The sequence below is a fragment of the Dipodomys spectabilis genome, unplaced genomic scaffold (genome assembly GCF_019054845.1).
Source record: "Dipodomys spectabilis isolate Male_0828 unplaced genomic scaffold, ASM1905484v1 ptg000018l, whole genome shotgun sequence".
In the NCBI taxonomy this organism is placed as follows: Eukaryota; Metazoa; Chordata; class Mammalia; order Rodentia; family Heteromyidae; genus Dipodomys; species Dipodomys spectabilis.
The window spans coordinates 7,638,801-7,665,841 of NW_024870695.1; the positions used below are offsets into that span (position 1 = coordinate 7,638,801).

A 27,041-nucleotide genomic window follows, 5' to 3' on the forward strand; every position below is an offset into this window, starting at 1 on the left:
CTTGGGTACTCATCAGTGTTCTAAAGTGCAGCGCTCTGGCTCTTCTTTAAGCCTGTTTCCCAGTGTGTTGCTTTGGCTGTTTTTTTCCTTTTTGACTCTCAGCAGAGAACTATTATAGATCAGAGGCTTCAGCATGAACATTTACTTCCCCTTGGTTTTGACTTCCTGTTAGAGCAAGAGTTTGTCAAGACAACCCTACACATGATAAAAGTCTGGCATAGGGAAACTAGAGAAGGCTGCTTGGCATCTGCACTTACCCCTGGGAGCAGGATGCCTTTTCCTGGAGGACAGGATATAGAGATTGTTTAGATGGGACCCCCCCCCCCCAAAAGGGGAGGGTAGAAGAGTTAAAGAAGTAGAAACTTTGACCCAAATTACTGATAAATCCTGAGCTCCCATGCCCAATCTCTGTCATTCTCTACTTATTTGTAATCACATCTTGGCATCACTTGCTCTCTTCCAGTGTTCAGTTTTAAACTTTTCTTGGTGCAAAGCCTTTCTCCCCTGCCCCCAGCACCCCTTTGTTGCTTTGACTTTTTACCTGCTGGTTTGAGTGGGCTGGTGCAAGGGGGTAGGCGGGGGTGGACTTGGGATGGCTGATGATCTAATACTGAGGTCCTTTGACCTCCAGCATAATGGTGCCAGTAAGGTCTGCCCTGAAGGCGGGGCAGACTCCTCCTTCCTCCTGGCTAAGTCTCCGCCCAGTGTCACCTTGGAAACTGGAACACCTGGAGGAAGTCACCTCCACCCCCCCCCCCCCACACACACACACACCACCTCCCATTGGACTGTGGGAGGGCCCCAAGCCCTGAGATCACTTCCACCATGCACGGCGTAGGGGCAAGCAGTTTGGCAAAATAAACTTCTCTTCCTGCCTGAGTACTGGGTGTTCTGTTTATTGGCTACCTAATTAAACCTACCTATTTAATTTACCTAATATAAATTTGCCACCTCCATGCATGGTGGAGAGTGAGGTCCGGTCTGGGTTTAAGTAGGGAAGGGGGATGGGGAGAAGGTATGGCCAGGTGAGAGAAGGTGTGGCCACACAGATGTGGGATGTGACCTCAGGGCCTGGGACCCTCCCAGTGGAGTGGGATGTGGGGGAATCCAAGATGTGGCTATGGAGGTTGGGAGGTGTGCCACAGGTGACACAGGTACTGGGCGGAGACTTAGTCAAGAGGAGGGAGGAGTCTGCCCTGCCTTCCCAGGGTGGACCTTACCGTGCGTATGATAGCTTTTCCGGTTGAGCATGATCCTGAGGTCATGATTTACATAATTTTATCAGAAATTGAATCATTTCATGTAAATCCTGATATTTTAAGCAATGGAGATCTTAGATAAATTTTAGGGAGTGATTATTGTTGGGTAAGAAACAGCATATAGAGTTAATTTTTTTCTCTTTTTTGGCATTACTGGGGTTTGACCTTGGGGCCTCAAACTTGCTTGACTTGCTTTACTCAGCTGGCTCTACCACATGAGCCATGCTTTTAGCCCTGCTTTTTGCTGGTTATTTTGGAGATGTAGTCTCATGGATCTTTCTGCCGAGGCTGGCCTTGAACATCAATTCTCCAGACCTGTCTCGGAAGTTAACTAGAATAGCAAGTATGAGCCATTGTTACCTGCTCTCTGGAATTTTTTTTTTTTTTTTGTCAGTAATGGGGCTTGAACTCTGGGCCTGAAAGCTGTCCATCAGCTGTTTAGCTCAAGGCTAGCACTCTACATCTTGAGCCACAGCACCATTTCCAATTTTCTACTCATGGATGTTCCTGACCAGGCTGGCTTTGAACCACAATCCTCAGATCTCAGCCTCCTGAGTAGCTAGGATTACAGATGTGAGCCACCAGCACCCAGCTCCTGGAACTATTTTTTAAAACACATATTTAGACAGGTGCTAGTGGCTCTTGCTTGTAATCCTAGCCTTTCTCAATCAAGGATCACAGTTCAAAGCCATCATGGGCAGGAAAGTCCATGAGAGTGTTACCTCCAGTTAACCACCAGAAAACTGGAAGTGGAGCTGTAGCTCAAAGTGGTAGAATGCAAGAGCTGGTACCACATAAACAGAAAGCTGGAAATAGTGCTGTGACTCAAGTGTTAGAACGCTAGCCTTGAGCAAAAAAGCTTAGGGATAGGGCCCAGGCCCTGAGTACAAGCCCCACACTGGGAAAAAAAAAAAAAAATTAGCCAGCTAAGCTGTGGTACATAGCACTAAGAAGGCTGAAGCAAGAAGATGGAAAATCTGAGGCCAGCATGGGCTAAGTAGAGACTATGTCCGAAAAAAATAAAGCTGGGCACTAATGGTTTATGCCTGTAATCCTAGCTATCCAAGAGGCTGAGATCTGAGGATCATTGTTCACAGCCACCTGGGGCAAGAAAGTCTTGTGAAACTCTTATCTCCAGTTAAGCAGCGGAAAAGCCAGAAGTAGAGCTCTGAATCAAGTGATAGAGTATTAACCTTGGGCATAAAAGCCCAAGGACAGCATCTAAGCCATGAGTTCGTCCCAGGACTGATACTAAAATAAAACATGTTTTTAGCAACCAAAATTTTATAGGGCAGAGAAATTGCCATCGTTTTGTGTCCATGTCACAGCAGGTGATCGTTCTGCTGAAATAATTTCCTGCTATTCTTTCTAAGCTCTCTAGAGAGTTTTAGGAGAGGGTATTTACGGCTTTCTCTCCTATTTGGCAGATCTTTACAGGAATGCCTGTTATTCCTCCATATCTGGGTCATTATTATTAAACTGGGGCACCAGGTTTTGTTAGTCATATATCACTGAAGCTGTAAAACTCTATCAAGCAAATAGTGATTTGCCAAGACATTTTGGGGTGTGAGATTTGGAGGGAAACCAAGTAGCTCATGAATTCAATAAATGAAGGTAGCTGAAAGTGTGGCAAATCCTAAGAGAAAGCCAGGAAACCTTTATAGGCCTACCTATATGAAGATCTACCTTAGCCTTTTTCCTCTTCTCTTACAGACTAGTTCCTCTTCCCACTCTGGGGTGTCCAAACAGGTTCGGATCAAGGCTTCTCAATCTGCAGGGGACATAAATACCATCTATCAACCCCCTGAGCCCAGAAGCAGGCACCTCTCTGTCAGTGAGTATTTCTACCCCCCCCCCCACCCTATTTTATCTGACTATATCTTAAAATTTTAATAGGTATTTGTTAAACAAACATTGTGTATTGACTGCTACTCTGCAGAGTAATTCTCTATGCCTTTATTTGGGCAGAGGAGACTATAAAGAAGCAGCTGGGATGGTATCGGGACTCTCAAGTACCTTACAATATAGTATAATGGCATGATTATATTTCTTTTAAGCAGCCTAGAGAAAATTATCTCAAAATTATCTGTTTGGAGAATTCCAGTGGAGTCTTCATTTATTTGTTGTATGCTTGTTGGATGCCAGTACTGGGGCTTTTTTCCTCAGGGCTGGCCTGTTACCACTTTAGCCTGCACTTTTACTTCCAGATTTTTTGCTGGTTAATTGGATATAATAATCTCTTAGATTTGTCTATGTGGGCTGGCTTTGAACTTCAATCTTCAGATCTCAATTTTCAGAGTAGCTTGTATTACAGGTATAAGCCACCAACTTATTTTTGACCATTCTTATTTTTGACTATTCTTTTCCCCAAAGGACAGAATCAAGTTAGGAAATCAGGTTTAAGTTTGAATTTGGCCTTGAACTTCTTGCTTATTATTCCTGAGAAGTATTTGAGGAAGTATTTTGAGGAAAACACTGGCCAGTGAAACTCTTGGGAAGTCAAACTAAGTTGTCTTGGAAAGATAAAATAGTAACATAGTATGTCTAATTAGCAAGAAGTCTGTGTAGCTGTTGCCAGGCCTCCCCAGGAAAGGAGTCTAATACATCAGTCCTCTACATTATACCAGATACCACCTAGAGCCATTGTGGAGTCTGGAGAAATTAGATAAGTGGTGAGTGCGTAATGTAGGAAGAGAAGCTTATCTTGCTATCTTTTATCTTAGTGTTATCCTCTATCAAATTGTATTTTTTTTTTTGTTCTCTCATTACTAAGTATCTACAGTATACCAGAAACTTTGGAAGCAAGGTCACATCCTTGTTATGAAGTGACTGAAGGATGGATGCTGCTGCAAGTGTATTAACAGGGAATGGGACCTGATCTCAGGGCCAGGAAAGCTTTAGGCTACCACCTAGAGCACAGAAGGGAGCCAGACAAAGAAGTATTAAATATAGCATGTGCATGGGCCTTAGGGTAGGAGATAATGGACTGTTTGATAAACAGAAAGCAATCCAGCTGGAAATCTGGGATCAGAGGAAAGAAAGGTAGAATTAGAGTAGAGAAGGGGATATGGTCTTATGGTCCATGGTAACGATTTTATTTTTAATCCTTATGTTGAAAGCAGTAAAATTGAATTATTTATCTCATGCTTATAATCTCAGCCACTTTGGAAGCAGATATAGGAAGATTATGGTCCCAGGCTATCCCAGGCAAAAGTATGAGGCCCTGTTTGAGAAACTAAAATAAAAAAAACAATTAGAGAAGCCAGGCACAGTGGCTCACGCCTGTAATCCTAGCTACTCAGGAGGCTGAGATCTGGGGATCATGGTTCAAAGCCAGCCCAGAAAGGAAAGTCCATGAGACTCTTCTCTCCAATTAACCACCAGAAAACAAGGAGTGGCGCTGTGGCTCAAGTGGTAGAGCACTAAACTTGAGCTGAAGAGCTCAAGGGCAATGAGCTCAGGGACAATGCCCAGGCCCAGAGTTCAAGCTCCAAGACTGACAGTAAAAAGAAGAAAAAAATAAACAGAAGCTTGGAATAGGCTGATGATAGCAATGAAGAAGGAACAGGTGGATTTGAGGCATATAGAAGTAAAACAGAATTGTAGTGGTTTGAAAGTGTGAGCCTGGAGACTGTAAAGAATCCTTGAGATTCTTCGAGGGCATCTATGCACTCAGTTTCTTTTCTTTATTGCCTTAAATTTTTTTCCAGGGCTGGGAAGGTGGCTCAGTGGTAGAGTGCTTGCCTTGAATGCATGAGGCCCTGGGTTCGATTCCTCAGCACCACATAAGCAGAAAAAGCCGGAAGTGGTGCTGTGGCTCAAGTGGTAGAGTGCTAGCCTTGAGCTAAAGAGCTGAGGGACAGCGCTCAAGCCCAGAGTTCAGGCCCTACAACTGACGAATATATATATATATATATATATATATATATATATATATATATTTTTTTTTTTTTTTTTTCATTAGTTCATGTTAGTTGTGCAGAGGGGATTTCAAGCCAGGCACTGGTGGCTTACACATGTAATCTAGCTACTCAGGAGGCTGAGAGAATGATGGTTCAAAGTCAACATGGGCAGAGAAGTCCATGAGACTCTTACTCCAATTAAGCACGAAAAAAGCTGCAGTGCTTTTTTGTGAAACTGTGGCTCAAGTGATAGAGCACAAAACTTGAGCAAAAAAGCTGTGTTAAAAAAAAAGCACGTGGGGGCTGGGAAGTTGGCTCAGTGGTAGAGCGCTTGCCTTGCATGCCTGAGGCCCTGGTTTGATTCCTCAGCACCATATAAGCAAAAAGAAAAAAAAAGCCGGAAGTGGCGCTGTGGCTCAAGTGCTAGAGTGCTAGCCTTGAGCTGAAGAGCTGAGGGACAGCACTCAGGCCCAGAGCTCAGGCCTCACAACTGGACCAAAGAAAAAAAAAGCACATGAGTTAAAACCCCAGGACACACACACACACACACACACACACACACACACACACACACACACACACACGAATTTCACTGTTACATTACACACACACACACAGGAATTTCACTGTTACATTACACACACACACACAGGAATTTCACTGTTACATTACACACACACACACAGGAATTTCACTGTTACATTACACACACACACACAGGAATTTCACTGTTACATTGCTACATGTTTACTGTATATTCCAATCAGTCTCATATTCTTCATAGTCACACTAAGACCTGACATTCATTCTTTCCCTAGCACAGTGGGGTTTTTCAGAGATTTTGTGTTGGTGGTATACCATCTCTCCTGTGGCTAACGGCATATATGCTTGTATATTATTTATTGTATTTTATGTCTGGGCTTTAATTTCTTATACAGTAAATATCAACATTGTTACACCTCAGATAATAATATCCTTAAGTATGGTTCTTTCACATGTACTTATCACTGAAGGACATTGGAAGGGCAGGCCTAAGCAGCATAGTCTCTGACTTTCTTCTGCTCTCTTGCTACCTAACAGTCCCCAAAGGCAGACCATAAAATGTAGAATTCTGTCTTCCCCAAGAAAACTCATAAAACCAGCAATAAAACCTGAAAGCATTTCTCTGGCCTTTCCCTATCTTTTTGTATAAGAGCTAGCCATAATGAAATTCTCTTGTCTGGACTATCTTGTCTGATAAGAAAAGTGCTGCTGTATATCTAGGAGAAAAGAATGTCACACAGACAGGCTTGGAAGACTCCAAACACTTAGATGGTTGTGTTTTCCCTCTCAGCCTATTCACAAAAATCTATTTTTGTCTTATCACATTTCAACTCTGCATAAAGATGGGCAGTTCTCACTGGGCCTTTGGTTCTTCATTCTGGAAGCTCTTGTATCATGTAAAATTTGGTTAAATAAAAGTGTTAGGAGCCGGGCGCTGGTGGCTCATGCCTGTAATCCTAGCTACTCAGGAGGCTGAGATCTGAGGATCATAGTTCAAAGCTAGCCCAGGCAGGGAACTCCATGAGACTCTTATCTCCAATAAACCACCAGAAAACTGAAAGTGGCGCTGTGGCTCAAGCACTAGTCTTGAGCTGAAGAGCTGAGGGACAGTGCCCAAGCCCAGAGTTCAAGCCCCATGACTGACAAAAAAAAAAAAAAAAAAAATGTTAGGTTTCTCTCTTGTTAACCTATCTTGTTAACAAGGTTGTCTGCTGCAATACTATTTGAGGGGCAAGGAAAGATGTCCATCCTTTTTGTTGTTGTTAAGATTTTTTTAAATTTTATTTTATTGTAAAGATGCTGTAAAGAGGGTTACAGGTAATGAGTAAGGCAACGAATACATTTCTTGTCAAGCATTGTTACCCCCTCCCTTGTTGTTCTCCCACTATCCCTTCCCTCCCTGTGTCCATCCTATTTGCCTTACAGTTTAACCCACTTAAATAAAAAGCTCCTTCTGGGAGCTTATGACTATAATCTTAGCTACTCAAGAGGCTGACATCTGGAAAATCAAGGTTTGAAGTCAGCCTCTGCAGAAAAGTGTACAAGACTAGCTCCAAAATAACCAACAAAAAAGCAAGGCTGGAGACATGGGTCAAGTGCCAGCCAGGCAAGCAAGCCAAGCAAGCGCTTGTGTGTGCACGCACATGTGCGCACGTACACACACACACACACACACACACACACACACACACACACACACACGGCATAAAGGACAAGGGATGAGTCCTAAAAGTAGATATGGGGTCCAGGGGAGTTCACTGATTAGTAAACCTTAGCAATTCAACCTCCCACCTGCTGTTTCTTCTTGTCCTCCATGGCTATCACCATAAACATATCTGTGACGGTTTTGTAAGAGACTGCAACATGCAGCTTATTCAGCTCCCATTACAACTTTGAGTCAGCATCTGAACAAATAAATCAACTGTTTTTCTAGGGAAGAGAGTTGATCTCTAACTCTGCTTCTCTGGGTTAAGGAAGCTAGCAGAGAATAACACTTTGGGAGGAATTTGGATAGCCCACCGCAAAACCCTGGGTTGCTTCTTAAGTGTGGAATGCCTTCAGCTCCAGACCATTCTGAACACTATGTAGTCTTCTATCAGGTGGTGCTAAGATGTGTCTCTTGGTACACAGACTTGATAAGGCTAGAACATTAAAATCAAGCTAAAATGCCTAGAACAAGTGTCCCAAGGAATCCCACACCTCTACCCCCTGATAAAGCCTGTCTCTTGAGACATACAGAATAGCTATGTTTGCATAGCATAGCTTTGTGCTGTGTGACTCACTGCTGTCATTGCTAGCATTTAAGTATGTGATCCTTAGAGTCTTATATTCCGGTATTATGGCCTGTTCATCTTCCCCCCTCCCTCACTTGTTCTCATCTGCTAATATGGCTCTCATTGGCTCCCAGTTTCTGAAATAAAGATAAAAACAAAACTGAAAATACCCCAGAGCAGTTTTGCCAACTCCTGATTTTTCCATTCGCTTCCTCTGATAGCCATTGGTTTGGGGAGACTTCCCTTTCCTGCTCCAGGCCGTGGGCCTGTGCACAATAGCAGCTGGCAAGTTTCCCATCAGATAACAAGGCTGGCTCTGGGTAGGACATAGTGTGGATTGGAAAAAGTGAAAGTCTCTGGCTGGAAATAAAAGCTCAGACAACCTTTGCTATTTTCCACTAGGCTCTTCTGTGTCTATAGCTTTGGCTTCACAGGAGTTAGTCCCATCCCACCAGCAAAACAGAGAAGAGTTTATTTTTTATTTATTTATTTTATTTTATTTATTTTTTGGGTCCGGTCGTGGGGCCTGAACTCTGGGCCTAGGCGCTGTCCCTCAGCTCTTCAGCTCAAGGCTAGCACTCTACCACTTGAGCCACAGCGCCACTTCCGGCTTTTTTCTTATGTGGTGCTGAGGAATCGAACCCAGGGCCTCGAGCATGCAAGGCAAGTGCTCTACCACTGAGCCACCTTCCCAGCCCCAGAGGAGAGTTTAGTGGAACTAGTGACAGAGGCCACAGGTGCCAGGAGAGCCATGAATGTTTCACCGCAGGGAGGTCTCACTCCAGACACTGTGTAATCAATGAGAGCAATTTATTCCATCTAGAAATACTTTGGACCAGTGTCATACTTCACTAAGTAAGAAGTTTTTAAGTTTATTCTAGTAAAATTTGTAATACCTTTTTACTCCAGAGCATATTGATTGATCAAAGTTCAGTTGCACAGAAGAGAACCTACTCTGATTCATTTCAGGAAGAAGAGATTTATTTATTTATTTATTTATTTTTGGGTCTGGTCGTGGGGCTTGAACTCGGGGCCTGGGCGCTGTCCCTCAGCTCTTCAGCTCAAGGCTAGCGCTCTACCACTTGAGCCACAGCACCACTTCCGGCTTTTTTCTTTTTGCTTATGTGGTGCTGAGGAATCGAACCTAGGGCCTCAGGCATGCAAGGCAAGCGCTCTACCACTGATCCACCTTCCCAGTCCCTCAGGAAGAAGAGATTTAATGTACAATTCTGGCTTCGGGAACATTGGGATAGTGAGAGAAAGATTTTTTGTCTGGACACACAGCAGGGAAAGGAAAGGAGAAAAAAGGAAGAAAAATCACCATTACTGATTTGATTGTTCTGTTAGTCAACAGCACAGTATCCCTAAATTTATACTCAGTAGCTTCAATTACTTTCAGGGAAGAGCTCCACACTTGAACTTTCCTCTGCAGGCTGTTTGAGTTCTTTTAGCATTACTTAGGTACTGATTTACCTTAGAATTGAGAACCTCTACCATGTGAATGAGATGTTTAAGCAGAAAATACTCAAAATTCTGTGCCTATTTTCAGAGTCAATTTATTCTGTACTATCTTTGCAAGTCAGGTGGGGAAGCTGTACTTCTGAGAGGCCCATGTGAGTCTTCTCACATAGCATGTCCTTGAGTTGATGCCTCTGTGAAGTGATTGGAAGTGTTTGAATGTCTTTTTCATAACCAAAGAAGCCCACTGACTTCCTGTGACGTCAGTTTCTTGAAGGATATTAAAAATAGTAGTATATACACCCTAGGAGGTGTCTTTTAAAGAGCAACCCTTGCAGGATTCTTTTTCTTTTTTCTTTTTCTCCAATTTAGCATTTTTCCTTCCTTGTCTGGTCCTTGAGAGAAACCTCCATGATAAAGGAGTTTTGTTGAGCCCCAGCAGTTCGTCCCCAACTTCTTCAGGTGTTCAAGGAGCCTCAGCTGGGCCCATCAGCAGCCTGTGCAGTAGTTGCACCACTTCTTCCAACACACAGTCTGATTGATATATATACAAACTAAAACTGTATCCCAATTATCCTCCCAAAACTGGTTTCTGTCAAGAAAGAAGGGAGTTGGTATTGGCAGAAATCTCTAGCTACCAAACTTGTTTTCTCTCTCTCCCTCCCTCCTTACCTCTCTCTCGCTCTCTCTCCTTTTGTCCTTCTTTTCTCCCTTCTTTCCTTTTCCACCCTTCCTCCCTTCCCCATCCTCTTCTCTTCCTCCTCTACCTTCTCCTTTCTCTTCCTTCCTTTCACATCCCCATAGGGCATCTTTCCTGCAGTTCCATTTCAGAAAACCTAATACTACATCCCGGACTAATCTGGAGAAACCAGCCAGTGAGCAAAGTAGCTTATTTTATTGAGGGACTGTACTTTGCTGTTTCCAGAGTCTGGGGATTTCTGTGTTGTGGAGGAGCTCTGAGGAGTATAAGGTAAGGGAGTAGAGGACTCTCATGTTTCTGTTTTTCTGCATGATATTAGGATGGGGAAAGGGCTCAGGATATTTAAGTGTTGAAAACACTAGAAATATTTGTGCAGAGATGTTGTCAAAGCTTTTAAAGAGCTGAGCATCAGTGGCTCACGCCTGTAATCCTAGCTATTCAGGAGGCTGAGATCTGAGGATGAGGATTGCAGTTCAAAGCCAGCCCAGGCGGGAAAGTCTGTGAGACTCTTATCTCGAATAAAACACCAGAAAACTGGAAGTGTTGCTGTGACTCAAGAGGTAGAGTGCTAGCTTTGAGCTAAAGAGCTGAGGGACAGAGCCCAGGCCCAGAGTTCAAGCCTTACAACCAACAACAACAACAAAAGAAAAGCTTTTAAAGAACCTTCTATTGGTTCTTTTTTGTGATTTTTAAAAATTTTATTGTCAAGATGATGTACAGAGGGGTTATAGTTACATAAGGTAGTGATTACATCTCTTGTCTAACTTATCCCCCCCTATTCTCCACCCTCCCCCGCCCCCAAGTTGGTTTGTCTGGTAAGGTTAGAAAGGGGAAAAAGTGGGGGCTGGGAAGGTAGCTCATTGGTAGAGTGCTTGCCTTGCATGCCTGAGGCCCTGGGTTTGATTTCTCAGCACCACATAAATAGATAAAGCCAGAAGTGACAGATGCTGTGGCTCAAGCTTGCCTTGAGCTGAAGAGCTAAGGGATAGTGCCCAAGCCCAGAGTTCAAGCCCCATGGCCGACCAAAAAAAAAAAAAAAAAAAGGAAGAAAGAAAGAAGGGGAGAAGTTGGCTTCCAACTTTGTTTTGTTTCTTCCTCTGTTTATTGAAAGTAGCAGTCAGGAAAAGCTAGGTTGGAAATCTGATTTCACATATTCAGAATTCCTTACAGAAAAACATTGGTTCCAGGCACTGGTGGCTCCTACTTACAATCCTAGGTACTCGAGAGGCCAAGGTCTAAAGATCATTGTTGGAAGCCAGTCTGGGCAGGAAAGTCTGTGAGATTCTTATCTCCAATAAAATACCCTTTTCCCTTCCTCCCCCCCCCCCCCCAAAAAAAAAAAAAAGCTGGAAGTGGAGCTGTGGCTCAAATAGTAGAGCACTAGCTTTGAGTAAAAGAAGCTCAGGGACAGTGCCTAGGCTCTGAGTTCAAGCTCCAGAAACTGACACACACAAAACAAACAAAAAGCAGAAAAGCATTAGTTAACACCAGGCATTCATGCCTTTAATCCCAGTGACTTGAAGATGGAGGTAGGAGGTTAAGACCAGCCCAGGAAAGGTTAAAGAGACCTTACTGCAAAAACTTAATACAAATAAGAGTTGGAGATGTGACTCAAGTGGTATATGCTTACTTAGCATATCTGAGGCTCTGAGTACTAATCCTAGTACCACGGAAGAAGGAAGAGGAGAGAGAGAAGAAAAGCATTGATTAATGATTTCTAAAATACCTAGCTAGATGGTTGTATGATTCAGTGATGTTAGTCAATAAACCATTCCATCTTAAAAGCTGATGTGGCAAAACTACCTGTACCTGTGTGCAGTGGCCCAGTGCCTATATTCCCAGTTACTCAGGAGGTGGGGATCAGAGGGTTGCAGTTAGAGGCCAGAACAGGCAAAAAATTATTGAGACCCTTTCTCAATCAAGAAGCTGGGCATAGTGGTGTGTATCTATGGTCCCAGCTACGTGGGAGGCTATAGGTAGAAGGATTGTAATGTTAGATTGACCTCCAAATAAAAGCTGGCAAGCCTACCTGAAAAAAATTTAAAGAGGCTGGAGGTGACTTAAGAGGTAAAGCACCTTTCTAGTAACTATGAGGCCCTGAGTTCAAATCCCAGTACTGCCAAACAAAAAGAAAAAAAATGAAAAGAAAAATAAATTTGGGCCAGGTGCCAGTGGCTCACGCCTACAACCCTAGCCACTCAGGAGACTGAGATTTGAAGACTGTGGTTCAAAATCAGCCTTAGTAGGAAAATCCGTGAGCCTCTTATCTCCAATTAACTATCAAAAAGCAAGAGTGGAGCTGTGGCTCAAGTAATGGAGTGCTAGCTTTGAGCAAAAAAGCTCACAGTCAGTGCCCATGCCCTGAGTTCAAGCCCCAGGATCTGCATACATACACATAAATATTGGCTCTGTATTCTCTTAACTGTAAAACAGGGATAAATTCCTGCTTTCGAGTGTGGAGTCTCTTTTCTGTTAAGTTAAGCAAATGCTTATGTATGTCTCAGGATTATTGTATAGATGAGGACTATGTTCAACAAAAGTGAAGTACTACTTACGTGTAAGATAATATTACTCATAATAGGAAGTGTGGAAGTAGGTAGCAGTGGAAGAGGCAGCCTCTTGCTGGCTGCAGTGTCAGTTGGGTAGTCTTACCAGATCCAGGTAGACAGGAAGTAAGAGAGACACTGCAGGGAGGAACAAAACAGCAGAGAGAGAGAGAGAGATGCCCAGGCATATCTTGTTACCTTGCTCTGGATTCCAGCTGTTTCCTAAAACTTGAGGCTTAAGCTGATGTACAGGGGTCCTCCTTATCTTTGCAGTTTTGTTTTTCACGATCAACTATAGTCAGAATCTTGTGGAGTTTTCTTCTTTTTCTTTTTCTTTCTTTCTTTCCTTTTTTTTTTTTCTTTTTTGTCAGTTGTGGGGATTGAACTCTAGGCCTAGGCACTGTCCCTGAGCTCTTCAGCTCAAGACAAGTGCTACCACTTGAGCCACAGCGCCACTTCCAGTTTCCTAGTGCTTTATTTGGAGATAAGAGTCTCACCGGGCTGGGAAGGTGGCTCAGTGGTAGTGCTTACCTTGCATGCCTGAGGCCCTGGGTTCAATTCCTCAGCACCACAGAGGCAGAAAAAAGCCGGAAGTGGCACTGTTGCTCAAGTGGTAAGGCGTTAGCCTTGAGTTGAAGAGCTGAGGGACAGCACCCAGGCCCAGAGTTCAGCCCCCACGGGCTTTCTTGTCTGGGCTGGCTTTGAACCACGATCCTCAGATCTCAGCCTCCTGAGTAGCTAGGTAGCTAGGATTACAGGCATGAGTTACCAGCACCCAGCCTTGTAGAGTTTTGTAGAGTTTTTTAAAAGACAACACACTGTGTTGTCCAGGCTGGCCCCAAACTGGGCTTATGCAATCTTCATGTCACAGCCTCCCAAGTAGTTAGAATTACAAGCACAAACTACCATTCCTGGTTCAGTCAGGAAATACTAACTGGAGAAATCCAGATATAATCAATTCATCAGTTTATTTATTTATTTTTTTTTTTTTTTGCTGGTCGTGGGGCCTGAACTCTGGGCCTGGGCTCTACCATTTGAGCCACAACTCCACTTCTGGCTTTTTCTGCTTATGTGGTGCTGAGGAATCGAACCCAGGGCCTCATGCATGCAAGGCAAGCACTCTACCACTAAGCCACCTTCCCAGCCCCAATTTATCAGTTTAAAATGTACCTCATAAATGCAAATGAAGACAACCCTGAGATACCACCTTACCCCAGTCAGAATGTCCCACATCCACAAATCAGCCAACGACAAATGCTGGAGGGGATGTGGAGAAAGAGGAATCCTATTACACTGCTGGTGGGAATGTACACTTATACAACCACTTTGGAAAGCAGTCTGGAGGGTCCTTAGAAAGCTAAAGATTGACCTCCCTTATGACCCAGTCATACCACTTCTAGACATCTACCCTGAACAACAGGAACCAATATACAAGGACGCATGCACCTCCATGTTTATTGCAGCACTGTTCACAATAGCTAGGATATGGAAACAACCCAGATGCCCCACCACAGATTAATGGATCCAAAAATTGTGGTATCTATACACAATGAAATATTATGCAGCCATTAGAAATGACAAAATAATGGTATTTGCAGGGAAATGGATGGAGCTAGAAGAAATCATGTTGAGCGAGGTAAGCCAAGAGCAAAGAGACAAACGTTGTGTACATGGTCTCCCTGATAAGTGGATGTTAAATCCAGACTGTTAGGTGATACGACAAAATTAACAGGACTTAAGAAACAAAGAACTTCCACTCATTTGGTCGAACCACTACTAAATATCCCCATGCTGCTGATCACATGTATGGTGTATACGTGGTATACTGTTACATGTTATAGACCGTGGTAGACAATTTGCTCCAGGAAAGTTAGAATGAGCTTGTGACTTTAAATGAGCATCATTATTCCACAATACTGTGAAATTTGGGAAATTATGTAATCACTTAATCACAATTTAAAAAAAAAAAGAACCTCGGGGAGGGTAGGGAGGGAAGGGATAGTAGGGGGAAAACAATGGAGGGTGTAACAATGCTCAATAGGAAGTGTACTCATTACCTTACTCAGGTAACTGTAACCTTCTGTAAAGTATCTGTACAATAAAAAATTTTTAAAAATTAAAAAAAATAAAAAAAGTAAAATGAACCTCATTTGAGTTAATTGGAGATAAGAGTCTCACGGGGCTTTCATACCTGGGCTGGTTTTGAACCATGATCCTCAGATCTCAGTCTCCTGAGTAGGATTACAGATGTGAGCTGCTAGCGCTGGCTGGCTAATCTCTTATATTTCTTATCATGATTTATATAAGGTTTACTGCTACCTGGATTTCAGGCATCTAAGGAGGTCTTGGAGCATATTTCCCAAGGATATAGGAGCATTACTATATTTATCATTTTTCTAGGATAGGAAGAATATTGGTCTTCTAAGATGAAGATTATATATAACATTATATAAATATAAATATATTTGTATATATGTGTGTATGTATTTTTTTTAATGCCAGGCACCAGAGGCTCACCCCTATAATCCTAGTTACTCAGAAGATCTGAGGGTCACCGTTTGAAGCCAGTCTGGGCATAAGACTCCATCAGATTACTGTTTCCAGCTAACCAGTCAAATGCTGGAAGTGGTGCTTTATGGCTCAAGTGGTAGAGCACCAGCCTCGAGTAAAAAAGCTAAGCAAAAGCATGAGACACTGAGTTCAAGCTCCAGTACCAATACCAAAAATAAAAATTAAAAAACTGGTCGGTCAGATTATTATTACAGGATTTATTCTGGTTTATATTTAGTGCCAACATTCTTGGTCATTTATGCTCTAGTGCTTGCTCTGTCACTGGAGCCTTTCTTTTGGGAAAGGACTTTGTTGGCCTCAGGAAGCTCTGGAACATGCAAGATTTTGGTGCAGGACCCATCTGAGTTGTAACTATGACTTTTAGGGCTAGTATCTACATCTGGCTCCATACCTGCTCCTATTGGGCCACATGTTCTGGATTCTGTTGTTAAAAGCCTGGTTTTTGTGTTGTAGGCTCTCAGAACCCTGGTCGAAGCTCGCCTCCTCCTGGCTATGTGCCTGAGCGACAGCAGCACATTGCCCGACAGGGATCCTACACCAGCATCAACAGTGAGGGAGAATTCATCCCAGAGACCAATGAGCAGTGTGTGAGTATGGGGTGGGCACCAAGATATGATTTCAGTCTCCTGAGTAGCTAGGATTATAGGCATAAGCCACCGGCTGCTGGCTCCCCAATTTTTAATTCACCTGCCTAGTTGAATAGTATTACTCCTGCAAACACGCCATTCAAAATAGGTCCATTTCAGAAGCTTGGTGACTGGGTACCTGTAATACTGGCTATTCAGGAGGTTGAGATCCAGAGGATTGTGGTTCAAAGCTAGCCTGGGCACAAATGTCTGTGAGACTTCATTTCCAACTAACCAGTAAAAAATCTAGGCTGGAAGTAAGCTAAGCAAGCAAGCCAAACAAATATGAGATCCTGAGTTAAAACCTTAGTACTGCCAAAATGGAAAAAAATATCCACTTGAAAGGGACCAAAATAGCATAGTATATCATGAAAGAATATTCCTTTGGGACTTTCTTGAAAAGTGAAACTAAGATAAGTTTATTTGTTTTTCTTTAATCAGATTTAGGTAATAGTTGCATGTATTTGCTAATTTTTAGAATGAACAAATCATGATTCAGGTTAATTTTGTTGGCTTAATTTTCTGACAGAAATTTTGCCAGCACAGTGTCACTTCCTTTACTTCCCCTTTGATTTCTGCAGCACTCTCATGAGGGTCATGTTTTGCAAAAGCATCCATGGGATTTGGCAGCTTTTCCTAAGGCCTCCCTTGAGCCTTTGGTATTCTTCCATCATCACACCTGCCGTATTATTGCACTCATCCATATTCTTGTTTCTGTCAACTGATTTAACATTGCCAAGTATGTACTTGATGGATTGGGAACAATTTTTTCTCAATGGTGATTTCATCCACTTTGGGATCTCTTATATTCTAGATATTCTGGATTAATAATGTTACTTTGCAGTTTATTTACCTTGATTGGCCAAGGTTGGTTTTGGGGCCTTTTTTTTTTTTTTTTTTTTGCTTGCCGGGGGGCTTGAACTCTAAGCCTGGTCTCTAACTCCGAGAATCTCTGTGCTCAAGGCTAGTGCTCTTATCACTTGAGCCACAGTACCACTTTCAATGCTTTCTGAGTAGTTTATTGGAGATAAGAGTCTCAGAAAGGGCTGGGAAGGTGGTTCAGTGAAAGAACGCTTGCCTTGCATACATGAGGCCCTGGGTTCGATTCCCCAGCATCACATAAGCAAAAATTAAAAAAAAGCCAGAAGTGGCGCTGTGGCTCAAGTGGTAGAGCACTAGCCTTGAGCTAAAGAGCTGAGGGACAGTGCCCAGGCCCAGAGTTCAGGCCCCACGACCAGACCCCCCCAAAAAAAGTCTCAGAAAGTAGTGCTGTGGCTCAAGTGGTAGAGCACTCGCTTGAGCTGAAGAGCACAGGGACAGCGCCAAAGCCCAGAGTTCAAGCCCCACAACCGACAAAAAAAAAAAAAAAGTCTCAGAGTAGCCAGACTCCGGTGGCTCACGCCTGTAATCCTAGCTACTCAGGAGGCTGAGATCTGAGGACCACGGTTTAAAGCCAGCCCGGGCAAGGAATGTCCTTGAGACTCTTATCTCCAATAAACCACTAAAAAACTGGAAGTGGTGCTTGGCACGAGCAGTAGAGGGCTCAGGGCTTGCCTTGAGCTGAAGAGCTGAAGGATAGCGTCCAAGCCCAGAGTTCAAGCCCCACGACCGACCAAAAAAAAAAAAAAGAATCTCAGACTTTCCTGCCCTGGCTGGCCTTGAACTGCAATCTCAGACTCTTGAGTCACTAGGATTATAGGTATGAGTTACCAGCACCTGGCTTGTTTTTCTCTTTTTTCGTTGTTGTATTTTTTTAAACCTATATGATAGTATGATCTAAAGCATTTTAAATTGGGGTGGGGATGGACTATGGTATTAAATGGAAAAAGATATTTGGCTTGGAAACTAACTATATGAAATTTTATGTTAGTGAATTTTTTTTTTTTTTATAATTCTAATACTTTGCTTTGGAGCTCAGATAATGAATATAGTTGGCCTTCTGTGTCCATGGCTCCAAGTTTGTAGCTTCAACCAAGTATGTATAAAAATATTCAGGAAAAAAATGTACTGAACCTGTACGGATTATTTTTTCTTGTCATTTCCTAAACAATACGATTCAACAGCTATTTACATCACAGTTTTATATTAGGTATAAAGAGTAATCAAATAGTAATTTAAAAAACATAGGAGGAGACAGGTGCCAGTGGCTCATGCCTGTAATCCTAGCCACTCAGGAGGCTGAGATCTGAGGATCACGGTTCAAAGCCAGCCTCGGCAGGAAAGTCCATGAGACTCTTCTCTCCAATAAACCACTAGAAAACTGGAAGTGGCGCTATAGCTCAAGTGGTAGAGCACTCGCTTTGAGCTGAAGAGCACAAGGACAGCGCCCAAGCCCAGAGTTCAAGCCCCATGACCGACAAAAAAAAAAAAGGAAGGGTATGTGTGGATTATATGCAAATACTGTGCTATCTTATAAAAGGAATTTCAGCATGCACAGATTTTGATATCTGCAGGAATTCTGGAACTGATCCCACATGGATATGAAGGAACAGTTGTACTCTGAAATCATAGGCTCCTCTCCCATCCCTACACTGACCCTATACTGACCCTATACAGAGAAAATAAAAGTGGGGTGACCTTCAGGGAATTAATTAAAGCTAAGCTGGGTTTTTTTAGTGGACAAAGAAATATTTTCATAATATTTACATAAATAAATACTGATTATCACTGAATGAGAACCAACTAGTCCTATAACTTTAGGCACTTGTCCTAACCTTTCTCAACCTATAATGTTCATGTGTGAAATAAGTTCATACTTGTCTCTGTAAACTATGAATTATGGAGTGTGAACAGAAGCATGAAGGTCCCACCCAAATTCACTGGAAGCTTCTACAGGGTAGTATCATCTCCAGCACCAGGTGCCAATGTTGATGAGCCAAGAAAATGCCAAGGAGAGAGGCAGTATCTCTGCTTTGCTTTCCTGGCAGAGCTCCTTGGAATGCCAGCCAAGGATTTTTCTCCTTCCTGGAAACTTTCCTTCGAAGCTAAGCAAGAGATTGATGCCTTACTAACCATTATTCGTACTGCATGGGAAAAGCACCCTTCCATGTTTTGACAAAAAGGACCATGTGTGTGGCCCTGATTAGTTCATAAAGCCTGGGTCATCTGGCTGGGATTTTGTGTTAGGACTGGTTTTATTGTATGGCTTGCTTTACAGATGCTGGATCCTCTGAGCAGCGCTGAGAATTCCTTGTCAGGAAGCTGCCAATCCTTGGACAGGTCAGCAGACAGGTATGGGATTCTGGGTGGTTTCAGAGTTAAGGAGTAGTCATTTTTGGAACTGATGGGATAGAATTGCTTCATCTGTGTCTCCAACTCAGCTACATGTCCTTAAGCCCAGGGTTGAATCATGATGCTTACAGGAAAGCCCTTTTAAACTTTGATTTTCTAAAATGAGTTTGCATGAGTTTACATGCCTTTTAATTTCTCAAACACCACAAGAATATTTTGGTTATATAATAAAATAAATGTAATAATAACTTTAAATAGCAATTCATTTATAAGTAATGTTGTTCTTAGTAGTTTATGTGTTTTGGCTTTTGGCATATATTATGTTCTTGTACTTTTTAGCTTTGTTATGATTTGGACTGAAAAGCAAGGGATTGTTGAAGTTTTAGGGTGAAACTGAATTCTGACCCATAAATTTACTTGTATTTTTTTTCTCTAAGTGTTTCTGATGGAATAGGAACCTGAGGTATGAAAATCAGGAAACAGAATATGTTGACTGCTTAGCATACCATACTACTTGCTTGGTGTAGAATTCTGTTCTTATACTCTGGGAGAAAACAAGTACTGACCTTTACAAATGGCTCTGTGATTCACCCAGGGGCTACCATGGTGTTTCTGTGTTTTGTTGCTGTTGTTTTGCTTATTGGTTTTTGTCAGTCACAGGGCTTGAACTCAGGGCCTGAGCACTGTCTCTGAGGTTTTCTGCTCAAGGCTAGCACTGTACTGCTTTGCACCACAGCTCTGCTTCCTGTTTCCTGGTGGTTAATTGGAGATAAGTCTCTCAGGCTTTTCTGCCCAGACTGGCTTTGAACTATGATCCTCAGATCTCAGCCTCCTGAGTAGCTAGGATTACAGGCATGAGCTACTAGTGCCCGACTTTGTTTCTTTGTTTTTGAGACAGGGTGTCACTATATAGCATAGATTACCCTGGAATTTACTATGTAGTACAGGCTGACCTCAAATCACAATCCTTCTGCCTCATCTTCCTGAATGCTTGGGTTGCAGATGTATAATCCTACCACACCTGGTTTAGTGAAGGATTTGGAGTAGGCATCAGTCTCTCTACATTTAAAAGCACATTTGATCACATTTGTCTGTGGTGAGAAGCTAGGGAGCTAGGTGGGTTTTTTGGGGGGAGGGGAGTTGTTGTTGTTAGTGTAACTGTTTATGTGTGTAATTATCTGTTACTGTGGCTAAATTTGTATAATGTCTTTCTGAATAGACCTGAACACGGATAATCCCTCTTGTCTCTGTGTGGTATAGGGTATACTGATTGTTACTTGTCAGTTTGAATAATGTAGCCTTGTTTGGGGTTTGCTCTCCAGCCAGGGGAGCAAGAAGGCACAGGTAAAAGTGTTAGGAGAGGGCTGGGAGCGTGTAGCCTCGTGGTAGAGTGCTTGTCTAGCATGCATGAAACCCTGGGTTTGAATCCTCAACACCACATACACAGAAAAAGCCAGAAGTGTTGCTGTGGTTCCAGTGGTAGAGTGCTAGCCTTGAGCAAAAGCTCAGATATAAGCCCTGAGTTCAAGCCCCAGGACTGGCAAAACAACAACAAAAAAGTATTAGGACATGCTTCCACAGGCTCAGAGCTCTATCAGCGTAGGAACTAATTGGCTTTGGACTCCCTCTTAAACTTTGAATTAAGAAGTAAAGACAAGAGGTCTAGTAGTTGGGAAGTGTAGGGCAGTCCCTTGTCACTGCTTTGAGAGTTTCTGACTGCGGCCCTCTTAAAAGGCACTTCCATGTCACAGAAAGGGCCATTAGGAAGAACAGCTAGATTTACCCAGTTGCTATTCGTGGGTGTTTCCTCCGCCCCTCCAATGCTTTATTCTCTTCTGGGGAATGAAATCCAGCCATCTGGACTGCTTTCCTTGACACCTGGCTTGATTTTAGTTCAGAGAGCTTATCTATTGTCCCTTTCTTAGATCCAAGAAAGAGCAGACCTGGAACAAGATAGTCCTAGGCCCAATCCCAGTTCAGCAAACATGTTAGTGGCTTCAGACAAGCTCCTTAACTTCTTTGTTCCTCAGTTTCCCCATCTCTAAAGGGGATCGTAGCGATTAGCTTGGGAGGAAGATGGCAGGAAAAGACTGGGGTCCTAGACCTAGACTTGGCTTTCTTGCTTCCTAGCTGTGTCCTTAGACAAATAAATTGGAATGTTTATTCCTAACTTACAGGGTTCCTGTGAAGATTGATAATAAATAACACAGCAGTTGTTCAGTAATTGGCATCTGCTATTATATTATTTTTATTATCTTTTCTTCTTTACAGAGTTGTTAGGATTAAATGAGAAAATAACTAAGAAAGTAGCACTTTGCAAATTATAATGTTGTTATTGTTACTACTGCTTGAAGCAGACATTTACCTGCAACAAAAGCAGGAAGAAAGGCTAAAAGTGAGGGCTTGGAAGGTACCTTAGTGGTAGAGTACTTGCCTTGCATGCAGGAGGCCCTGGGTTTGATTCCTCAGCACCACATAAGCAGAAAAAGCTGGAAGTGGCCCTGTGGCTCAAGTGGTAGAGTGCTAGCCTTGAGCTGAAGAGCTGAGGGACAGCGCCTAGGCTCAGAGTTCAAGCCCCATGACAGACAAAAAAATAAAATAAAGAAAAAGAAAGGCTAAAAGTAAAAAGATACAGAGTCAGGGTAGAGTTTAGGCTGGTTTACTACTCAGGGTCTTTTGAAACTTGAACTTCCAACTAATAAAGGGTAAATGAAGCTGGGTGCCAGTGGCTCATGCCTGGAATCCTAGCTACTCAGGAGGCTGAGTTCTGAGGATTGCAGTTCAAAGCCAGCCTGGGCAGAAATATCTGTGAAACTCTTAGCTCCAATAAACCACTAGAAAACCAGAAGTGGCGCTGTGGCTCAAATGGTAGAGCACTAGCCTTGAGCTGAAGAGCTGAGGGACAGCGCCCAGGCCCAGAGTTCAGGCCCCACGACCACTCCACCTCTGCTTTCCAGTCTTGTGTATGTGGGAGGAAGTTGGAAGGGGAAGACTGTCTGATGTCCTGCCTTCTGCCTGCAGCTACTCTGGAAGTACAGGGAAGTCTATCTTGTGACTTCTTTTTGTTTTCTCTAGTCCATCCTTTCGGAAATCACGAATGTCTCGAGCCCAGAGTTTCCCAGACAACAGACAGGAATACTCAGGTGAGTTCATAGAACCCAAATGAGCATTGCAGGGGCTATCTGGGTAGGGCCACAGACAGCTGTGGGGAGCCAGAACTGTATAGTAATTCTTTGGGGCCTGCAGTGTGGTTTTTTGTTTTTGTTTCTTTTCTTTTTCTTTTTTTGGTTGGTTGTAAGGCTTGAACTCAGGGCCTGGGCTCTGTCCTTGAGTTTTGTTTTATTTTTTGGTTGTTGTTGTTTTTGTTTGTTTTGTCGGTTGTGGGCCTGAACTGTGGGCCTGGGTACTGTCCCTCAGCTCTTCAGCTCAAGGTTGGCCCTCAACCACTTGAGCTACAGCACCACTTCTGGCTTTTTCTGCTTATGTGGTACTGTGAAGAATCAAACCCAAGGCCTCATGCATGCAAGGCAAGCACTCTACCACTGAGCCACAAGGCCACTTTCCAGGTTTTTTTTTTTTGAGTGGTTAATTGGAGATAAAGTCTCCAGCAGACTTTTCTACCCGGGTTGGCTTCAGACCATAATCCTCAGATTTCAGCCTCCTGGATAGCTAGGATTACAGGCATGAGCCACCCGCTTGGGCCTACTGTTTTAAGGCTTCCAAAGACCTGGGGCTTATGTGGTTTATTTATTGATTGACCTACCTAGAACCCAGTAACTCTCCTGTCTTAATCAGATCGTGATACCCAGCTCTATGACAAAGGGGTCAAAGGAGGAACCTATCCCCGGCGTTATCATGTGTCTGTGCACCACAAAGACTACAATGATGGTAAGTGCATCTCCATGCTGCCCTCTGCTGGTTACCTAGAGAAAGACTGCTTAGCCCTTTGCGGTGGAAAAACCAGTGGGTGGTGGTGGTATTGGGGGATTAGGTATTCTCCATGTCTTTTTTCTTTCTTTCTTTTTTTTTTTTTTTTGTCGGTCGTGGGCCTTGAACTCTGGTCCTGAATGCTGTCACTAAGCTCTTCAGCTCAAGGCTAGTGCTCTGCCACTTGAGCTACAGCGCCACTTCCGGTTTTCTGGTGGTTTATTGGAGATAAGAGTTTCATGGACTTTCCTGCCCGGGCTGGCTTTGAACCACTATCCTCAGATCTCAGCCTCCTGAGAAGCTAGGATGACAGGTGTGAGCCACCGGCACCCGACGTCTTTCTTTTTTTCTGAGAAATTTTGATCTACATTTGAGGTGAGAGACAGTAGCCAAATCAGATAGGGAGGATGGTATTGGACCAACATACTGCCACTGGGAATTCTGCCTTTGAATCCATGGAGTGCTCTGTCTCTCTCTGTTTCTGTCTGTCTCTCTTCCTCTCTCTGATTCCCTCATCTGTGGCAGCAGCAGATGGACAGCGGCAGTGGGGCTAGGATTAGCAGACTGTTGAGAACTATTGAGACTTAAACAGTGGGTTGGCCTAAGGAGCATGTGAATCAGCCCTCTTCCTTTGCTGTGGCCAGGGCTACCAGAACCTAGGCTACATCTTAATTTCTGCTTTTGTTTTGATTCTTGGGTAGTTTAGAACAACAGCCTTCCTGGCAGGAAACTGGTGGGACGGCAGATAGGATGGGCAGGAGCTGGTGGTGTCACTTCTGGCTGCCTTGCACATTTAACCTTGTTTTCTCCGGCTGCTGCATTCTTTTAGGTAGAAGAACATTTCCCCGAATACGGCGACATCAAGGCAACCTATTCACCCTGGTGCCTTCCAGCCGTTCCCTGAGCACAAATGGCGAGAACATGGGTCTGGCTGTGCAATACCTGGACCCTCGTGGGCGCCTGCGGAGTGCAGACAGTGAGAACACTCTCTCTGTGCAGGAGAGGAGTGTACCAACCAAGTGTAAGGACTGCCACTTGCTGAGGGCCAGGAGCTCAGCTGGGCCACTGGAACACTGAGGCGTAGCAGTGGTCAGCTCTGGACCATAGGCCAAACTCCACTGTTGTATGACAAGCCATTTAGTATTTCCATATTTAAGTTTAGAGCATGCCCTCAATTCCTGCCATGTTAAGATGTTTAGGAGCCTTAGAAGTAAGGTATTTGAGCAATTCACTGTGACTTTAGCCAGTCCTTGGCTTCTTAGCATTCTGACCTTAAGGTCCCATCAACCAGGGCATTGGGCCTGATCCAGAGGTGATAGAGATACTCTATTGAGAGGGGATGGTGCTGGATAAGGGGGGAGCCTGAGCCAACTGGAGCTCATGAGGAGTGTTCCCAGAAAGAATTTGCACAGCATAATACTTTCCTACTGTTCTTCTCTAGCTCCTAGTGCCCCCATCAATTGGCGCCGAGGGAAGCTCTTGGGCCAGGGTGCCTTCGGCAGGGTCTATTTGTGCTATGATGTGGACACAGGACGGGAACTTGCTTCCAAGCAGGTCCAGTTCGACCCAGACAGTCCTGAGACAAGCAAGGTACTGCCTGCCTTCCCCATACTCTGACCTGCAATTCAATTCTTCCCTTCCAACCAAAATTCCTGTCTTGTTATTGCACAGAGTAATGGCCGGAGGTGTTACAGGTTGACTTCCTATCAGTTTCCCTGCAAGCTTCCTTGCCGTTCACCCTAGCCCATGAGTGAAGGGATGATGACCCAAAGAGCAATGAGCAGCTAGATAAGGGGCACTGAGTCCATGCCAGAGTCCCAAGCCACCCAAACTAACATGTGATGACCAGTGCCATAAGGATACCATCTGTCCCAACTCTCGATAGATACCTTCAACCCAGGAAGAAACTGTAGTGTTCACTCACTTGGTCTAGCTCCTAATGAAGGAGTCATATGGTTTCCACCTCCATTTAGGTGGACAGATATGTTGTAACCTTACCTCAGCTTTCACAGTCCCTCCTCCCTGTCTGCCTACCCCCAGGCTGGAAGTGCTATATGTCAAGAGCTGTCTAGCATTGTGACCAAGGCCCAGACAGTTTGAGTCCCAGTTTCCAGCAGAAAATTCCAAGACAGACCCCGGAGAGGCCTAGATGAGAGCAGGCTGCACTGATCCATGTGGTCAGACCTGGGGACCTGGGCACTCAGGTGATCACTGACCCCTCCCTAGGAGGTGAGTGCTCTGGAGTGTGAGATCCAGTTGCTGAAGAACTTGCAGCATGAACGCATTGTGCAGTACTACGGCTGCCTGCGAGACCGTGCTGAGAAGATTCTGACCATCTTCATGGAGTACATGCCAGGGGTATGTGCACCTTGAATGCATGTGAAGCTCTCGGAAGAGTTTGATCTGAGGCTGGGTGTGGGGAGGGCTGACCTCTTAAGTGAGGCTCCAGAGGCTCTGGAGAGCCAAGTAAAATAATGGCAGGAGTTAGGCTAGGAGAGCCTTACCTGTTGGCTGCAGTGAGTATGCAAAGTGAGAAATGTCTCAGGCCTGACCTAACCTGGGCTGACACTGAGGGCTGGTCCTTGTCTAGTAAGCATAGCCTTTACTGGAGCAGAGGGCCCCTATTGCTAGATTTGGGTGCTAGATTTACTTAAGGGAAGAACCATTCCATGGTTTTCTCCAAGCTACCTGGCAAGCTGTACCACACTTCACAAATGGGATGGATCATTCTTTGCTACAGTACTAGGGGTTGGAAAGAGCTTCATCTCCTCTTCCACGTAGCCCCTGAGGGGATCTCTCTAATTCCTTGTGTCTCTAGGGCTCAGTGAAAGACCAGCTGAAGGCCTATGGAGCCCTGACGGAGAGTGTGACCCGCAAGTACACACGGCAGATCCTGGAGGGCGTGTCCTACCTGCACAGCAACATGATTGTGCACCGGGACATCAAAGGTGAGGCAGGCCAGGCCCTGTCCAATCCATGTGGGGCTGGGCACTGTCAGTCCTTGAGGGACCAGTGCTGTCGAGCCCCAAGATTTAATTATTGGTAGGCCATCCCCTTAACCATCTGAACTTTCAAAAAAGTGGCACTTCAGATGCCTTCCTGACAGGGGACTGGTGTGAAGATTGGTTAACAATTTCAGAACACCCTGGAGTGATATGCCACTGTTGGTCATGCCAACAGTGCTGTTGGCTTTTTGCAGCTATGTCTAATTCACTGGCAGCCCCTGCCCTCCCAGCAGCCATCCATGACCTGGGAGTGGGGAATGGTAGAAAACGTGAGCAGATCCAAAGTGGTAACCTCTGCATGTTCACCTTGTAGGAGCCAACATTCTCCGAGATTCTGCTGGCAATGTGAAGCTTGGGGATTTTGGAGCCAGCAAACGCCTACAGACCATATGCATGTCGGGAACAGGCATGCGCTCCGTCACTGGCACACCCTACTGGATGAGCCCTGAGGTTATCAGTGGTGAGGGCTACGGAAGGAAGGCAGACGTGTGGTGAGCACTGAGATTTGCTGACTGTAGGTGATCTAAGTTGGAAATTATCTTAGGCACTTTGCAGTATGGCAGAGAGACAGAAAACCTGCCTCTGTGGGCTGGAGTACCCAGGGCTTAGACTCCATGTGGGTGGAAGGTGCATGTAGTAGCACACAGGACAAATGGGGTATGTTTTAACCCCAAATAACAAAAACTGTGCTGGGAACTCAGGGAAAAAAAAAAAAAAAATCCCTCGTATTTGCTGAACTTGTTTGAAAATCAGGATCTACTCTAAAGGCCTTTGTCTGTAAACTAAACAAAAGCAGACTTTGCCCATTCTAATGTTCTGCTTAACTTTTTTCTATCTGTGGAAAAGACCCAAGAGTGGGGAGAACTTCTGTACTAAGGCAGTTTTTGTCAAGCTGAATAACAGTCCCCAAAAGATGTCTGCCAAGCATTGGTGGTTCACACCTGTAATCCTAGCTACTCAGGAGACTGAGATCTGAAGATCACAGTTCAAATCCAGCCCA

At 44.1% G+C, this 27,041-nt stretch overlaps 1 protein-coding gene across 4 annotated transcripts in view; it reads left to right on the plus strand.

The window, feature by feature from the left end:
* Positions 1-27,041, plus strand: part of Map3k3 (mitogen-activated protein kinase kinase kinase 3) — a 77,151-nt gene that overhangs the window by 46,015 nt on the left and 4,095 nt on the right. For 2 of the 4 annotated variants that reach the window (XM_042674055.1, XM_042674057.1), the window contains 10 exons: positions 2,973-3,093; positions 15,706-15,839; positions 19,036-19,109; positions 22,185-22,252; positions 22,905-22,997; positions 23,866-24,057; positions 24,478-24,626; positions 25,263-25,394; positions 25,855-25,984; positions 26,355-26,532. In XM_042674055.1, coding sequence (XP_042529989.1) covers positions 2,973-3,093; positions 15,706-15,839; positions 19,036-19,109; positions 22,185-22,252; positions 22,905-22,997; positions 23,866-24,057; positions 24,478-24,626; positions 25,263-25,394; positions 25,855-25,984; positions 26,355-26,532 — 1,271 coding nt within the window. The remainder of the gene's footprint in view (positions 1-2,972; positions 3,094-15,705; positions 15,840-19,035; positions 19,110-22,184; positions 22,253-22,904; positions 22,998-23,865; positions 24,058-24,477; positions 24,627-25,262; positions 25,395-25,854; positions 25,985-26,354; positions 26,533-27,041) is intronic. The other 2 variants (XM_042674056.1, XM_042674058.1) reach the window with 1 other exon arrangement.